Here is a 6,000-nt window from a genome sequence, read left to right on the forward strand (position 1 = left end):
ACATTATTTAACAATTTGACTATTTCTCAAATACAGTACCTTTGAACTTTTCATGCCTATTTTTGCATTAAACTCTACATGTCAAAGTAATCAAGAGATGCTTCTAGCTGCTAATACTACCACCAGAATTATTTAGTCAGCAAGCAGCCTACTTAATGCTTCCCCCTATTTCGCCCAAGATTTTTGGACAGGAGCAGAAAAAAGCTAATTACTCTGAAAGTCTACCTGTGGCCCCTGTCTCCCCTCTCCCTCAGACACTGATGACAAATGAAAAAGCTCTACCACTGTGTAAATTCATTTCAATAACCATCTACCAGGAATGCACATGTCCAGTAAAAATGTGTCATGGTTGCATGTACTTCCTACAATGAAACAAACTGGACACACAGCAACCATGTCACCTATGCACAGTCATATCAACAAAATTTAGCAGCAGTTGTACTCTGGTCACATAACAGTGGCACATCAAGTGATTCACAGCCATTTAAACAGTTAGATATGCATTTTCTGCCTCATTGTAAGAAAAACATACTGCTCTAAAGAGCTTAAACAACTATTAATAAAAAGTTGAGGATTGCTGTTTTCTCAATTGATAAATACATGATACTACCTTTAAATAAAAGATGATTCTAAATATATTCCCATTTTCTCCAAACTTGTAAATGAAAGCATAACACAATATCACCCTTGAGGAAACACTAAATGCCAATGTGCAAGATGTAGAGACAAGTACTTTCACATGAAACGAGTTTTTCAATTCCTTATCTGAGAAATAAATTTATTTTAAAGGATAAAGTTTTTCAAAGTTGGCATTTTCAAATTCCGAAGCTAACTTCTCAAACCCTTTAAGAACACAGGAATGGAAGCAACTGTCTTCCACAAATATTTTACGTTGCTTAAGTGTGAAATCTGCAAACTGAAGAGGGAACTACTCTCAGCCTTCTTTGTGTGGTTAGTAACTGTCTCAAGAGTTTTGAATTGTTTGGATCTTCAAAACTTGATAAGTACTTTATGTGTCTCAAGGAACAGCTCTTAACTATGGAGACATACACTTGCTTTTCTTCAAACAACTGTGTACATACTCATTTCAGAAAAAGTAATATCAAACGCACTGTTTCTGAAATGGAAGCATAAAAAGACTACTGAAGCAGAGACTCTTCTTGTTGAACAACTGGAGCTGTTAAACAGAGCAAGTTAGTACATCCAGTGTTATCCAACTGGGCTACCACTTAACAGAAACTTGGATGACTCCACCTCTCAGAGAGAAGCAAGCACCAAGGAAAAGCTCTGAGGCGCTTCCTGCTGTCAGCACCAAGGGGTGGGCTCCATGAACAACTTCACAATGATGGGTTTCCATCTTTGGTATCTCATACAGGTGAGGAAGGAAAGCAAGATAACTGGAAATACAACCAACCAATACCCACTACCGTTCCATTTTCCTTAGAAAATTCTTAACTCCTGAAGACAATTTTTCGCCTCTGTGTAACGTACTTTAAAAGTCCTCTTGGCCAAGATGGCTGCCACAAAAAACCCTGCTGCTTTCCAGGAACAAAGGAAAAAGCTCATTCAGTCCCAACAGCAAGGGAAGTAACAAGCTATAAATGAGAGTTCTTTCAGAAAAAAACCCCAAAACAACCTCAACATCATTACAGAATGCCATTTGGGACTCTTAGTCCAGATCAGAGGAAAACCATTTTATTAGGGTTCCTCAGCAGCAGTAAAGGCGGTATTTCTTTTCTCACTGACCATCCGTCTTTGGAGGAGGGAAAAAGCACTGCTAAAGATGTTAAATACATGTCTTCACCCCACAGATAAAAGCTTTAATACAATATGACTGTACATAAAAAATTTTTATAATAACTGTCTCTCTTCAGACCATTTGCCAAAAAATCTTTGTTCTGTTTACACAACTAAAACATATTGGTCAAGACTGGCTAGTCTCTGTGATGTTCCACCTTCACAGGATGTTCTGAATTTACACACTTTATATACATGTTTATAGAAGTTCAAGTATTTTGAACAAATCAGCCTGTGCCTGCAGCTTCTTAGTTGTCCACCACAGGCTTCAGCTGAAATATCCGTAAGCAATTTTACAGCTACAGTGCTATAAAGTGATAATAAACTTTCATTCTAATTATAAACTCAGTCTTAGATGTAGGTTTTCATTGTCAGCTCTCTCACTCCAACGAGTTCTTCACACAGTAAAAAAGTTAAAACTAAATTACAAGTAATTTTTCTTGAACATCCGATAATTTTGTGTTAGCACTTGCAAAACAGTTGACACATATCTTGTTCCATCCCTGCAGGTTCAGCTTCATCTATTCTTTGTCCTTTTGAGGGTATTTGTTTCACACTGTTTAGAACATCTGCCACTACTTTAAAATACAGTGGCATTCACTTGCAGAATCTTTACTGACACAATGAACTAACTTATTTTTTAATTGTTACTCAGTTCATTTCTGCAGTTGAGAAAATTTTACAGACTTTCATTATTCTGTTTTACTCAGATCTCCAGTGATGAAGTCGATGGGGATTGGAGATGCAGACTGACAACTCATCACCTCATTAAAGAATGAGGATGAAGCACAAGCTCATTTTTCTTTCTAGTGTCAAAGCACTCCATGAATACCAAGAAGGCGGTACCTAATCCCTTCTATTCTTGTGACGGCAACACAGACACAGATCAGAAAGACTATGATTATACTTAATATGCATTTTTTTGTAATAACAGGGATCTTGACCTATAAATCTACAAAGAGAAAATGATAATGGCAAGATTTCTAGAAAATAGTTGTTTTAATGAAGTTGAAGGAGTTTTCAACTGGACAATCCAACAAAAGAATTTGATAAGTGATAGACATGTAGATTCTTAGGAAAAAATTCTTTACTGTGAGGGTGGTGAGACACTGGAACAGGCTGCCCAGATAAAACTGTGGATGTCCCATCCCTTGAAGTGTTCAAGGCCCAGCTGGGTGGAGGTCTGAGCAACCTGGTCTGGCAGAACTAGACAATCTTTAAGGTCCCTTCCAACCCAATCTATTCTATGATTTGATAATATGTACAAATATATATCAAATATACTTTTTATATTAGACCATAACTGTCAGTTCTAAAGAAGCTGTCCACATTCAAGTATAAACGTCATTATGAAGAGAAGTTCTGCAGTTGCAAGTGTAGAAGCAGGAACAGGTCAGTACCAGCATGTTTGGTACTGGCCTCATCAGTACTATCAGTTGAACTAAATTTTCGTTGCCCAAAGATCTTGAAGGTCTGGTTGGTGTAAAGACTAACAAGACTACTATAGCAGAAATATCTGAAGTAAGGATGACGGTTTGGAAAGCATCACATTCAAAAATAAACAAAGGACTTGCTGATTTCAATGTTAAAGTGTTCTTTTACTGAAGTCAACATCTCTGCCTCATTGTTCTATTATTGATTTTACATTCTGTGTCTAGAAAAGAGGCATGCCTTCTAAGATAAAAGATATACCTCATCTTTTGCACAATTCCCACCTTGCCCATTACTTTGATAAAAACCCGCTTCACCAATTTTCATTTTTCCCTTGAAACCTCTTCTGGAAGTGAAGGGGCATTTCTAGTTTCTAGTGGAATTTATGGCTGTCTTTTGAGAGGATATCTTCTGAAGCATATAGCCTTCCTCAAGGAAAAATAAATGTTCAGTTCTATAGAGCACATCTGAAAAAAATCTTTGCACAATACAGACCTTTGCACTCCTCATACAACTCCAAGAAGCAACATAAACCTCAAACTGACACCAATGAACATACTTCCTGTAAGGAAATAAGTGAGTTGAAGTGAACTCCAACAACCAACACAAGCTGAAAAAGTACAGATGTAGGCAGGATGAGCATACTCCTTATACACCTGCCTGTGGAGTCAAGGGTTTGCAAGCAGTACAATCAGCAGTAATACCCAGTTCAAGAACGTTGGTCATCAACAAACTGTCACTCAAATGACAGCACTCAGGTTCAGTATGTTTTGTCTTTCAGTACCCAATCTCTCGCAGTGAGATCATGGTAGGTTATTCTACTTAATCCATCAAGACTTAAAGCTTACACAATATGCCTTCCAAATAAATGGAATATATGTTATACAGATACAAAGGACCAGATCTTGCTTTCATTTCCATAAATAAACTTAAGATGATTTCATGATCCAGTATGTTCATAACTAGGGAGGCCAATAACCCACCCACATTGAAAATGTATCCCAAAAGGCTTAAAACTGTCATACAATTTGTTTGCATACATGCCAAATACTATCAGCAATTTCCATTAATTCAACTGAAACGCCATACTAACAATTCTTTTAATATTTAGCTATTCTCTAGAAAATAGCTGAAGTGTGATGGGCTCTGACCATTTTAGGAGCTTTCAACTTATCAGGACTGTAATCTCCATTTTACATATTTATCCAGCTCAACTTTAATAAATTCAGTTGAAATTTTTAGTAATACACATAATTTAAGTAATCACATATTTCTAAAAATATATTTAAATAATTTATATCTGAACAAATCACACATTTAGAAATCCAAGATATAATGAACTGGCTTGGCAGACATACAAAAATGTCTGACATATCAGACACCTTCTTACTTACACTCTGCAAAAGCCATTTTACTCAAGAATATTTCAGGGTCAAACCTGTACTTTGACTTGTATTCTCTCCAGTCAAAACTAGCAAAAAGTAGTGTTTACGTGATTTTAAATATTTTATTTCTGCAAAAGGTTTGTTGAAAGACAACCTACATATGAAAAAAATTTATGCCATTATTAACACGTCTGGAATTGATGTGCTGAAGTAATCACCCTGTATATCCAACACAAAGGCTCAAAAAAACCCAATGCAAATGCAATGCAGCAGTCTGAGTCACACTAAGGTACTAAAGTCCCTACAGTAAAATTAAAGAATGTTAGGAATGAGACAGCATTAAAATGAGAAAAGACACACAAAAAGACAATGCATATTTCATTAAAAAAAAAGGAGAGAAAAACAAAGATAATACAGACTAATGAACATGCACACCTTTTAAAAAAAGGTCAACATTTAAATGCATTTTCTTTCTCCTCAGGTAACAAGATACTAACAGAAAGAAAGGCAGAACTCATCTTGTGCAGTTCTTTGAAAAGACAGATGCAGTGCATGGTAGGAGTGACTGGGAGGATGGGCTTATTTCCACCCTAGCCAATAAGGAAGACCAAATACCTTTGTGCTTGTCCCGTTTATGCTTTAGCTGTGCTGGATGGGGTCTGATTCTGGCTAGAGCCTGTTCCCGATGGTTCATAAAAATAGGACCAGGAAAGACAAGGGGGCCTGAGGAGAAACATTTTGCACATGCATAGGAAAGCTCACAAAATGGAAACAGTGTGTTAAACAAAATTCAAATTAAAAGCAATGAAAAAACCATAAAGAATAATTATTATATAGCAATCTTCTTTTCTTAAATTCAAAATGCCTTAAAAGAAAGTTGCCATTTCTTGATAACACGACCAAATATCACACAAAGAAATAATAAATATCCCACAGTGACAGTTTTACCTGAACCTCTAAGTATGCAACTGTACTCCAAGCAATGGAAATACAACAGACTCACACTAGAGTAAAATTTGATAGTAAATATCCATTATTGTCTTTATTAGATAAAAAGAATATTATTATGTCTTACATTGTACAATATTATTCAAAATACTGATATGAAATAATACCATCAGATCAATGCTACATTTAAAAAACGTAACGATAAAACTGTTTGCAATTACTATATTTAAAATGCAGAGGAATCAATTATAAAGAAAACAACTACCCAAAACCACCTCCTGCATTAGGAAAATTTTTCAAATCATATGACTTTTTTCTTATCTATTTACTAATTTTGAAATCTATTTATTTTTAAAATATTTTTCCATCTATGTAAAGGTCTGAAAGAGAAGATCTGATTTGAAGAAAGCAATGGTACCTGTATTTAAAATTTTTTCCA

At 35.6% G+C, this 6,000-nt stretch overlaps 1 protein-coding gene across 12 annotated transcripts in view; it reads right to left on the reverse strand.

Annotated features, from left to right (window-relative positions):
• MYCBP2 (MYC binding protein 2, E3 ubiquitin protein ligase) overlaps nucleotides 1-6,000 on the reverse strand; it is a 180,995-nt gene that overhangs the window by 111,267 nt on the left and 63,728 nt on the right. For 11 of the 12 annotated variants that reach the window (XM_027674586.1, XM_027674585.1, XM_027674579.1 and 8 more), the window contains exon 18: nucleotides 5,229-5,336. The exons of the other annotated variant lie outside the window; for it this stretch is intronic. In XM_027674586.1, the coding sequence (XP_027530387.1) occupies nucleotides 5,229-5,336 (108 nt within the window). The remainder of the gene's footprint in view (nucleotides 1-5,228; nucleotides 5,337-6,000) is intronic. 12 annotated transcript variants of the gene reach the window in all.

Source organism: Neopelma chrysocephalum, unplaced genomic scaffold, assembly GCF_003984885.1.
Source record: "Neopelma chrysocephalum unplaced genomic scaffold, ASM398488v2 Primary Assembly neopelma1_25, whole genome shotgun sequence".
Lineage (NCBI taxonomy): Eukaryota > Metazoa > Chordata > Aves > Passeriformes > Pipridae > Neopelma > Neopelma chrysocephalum.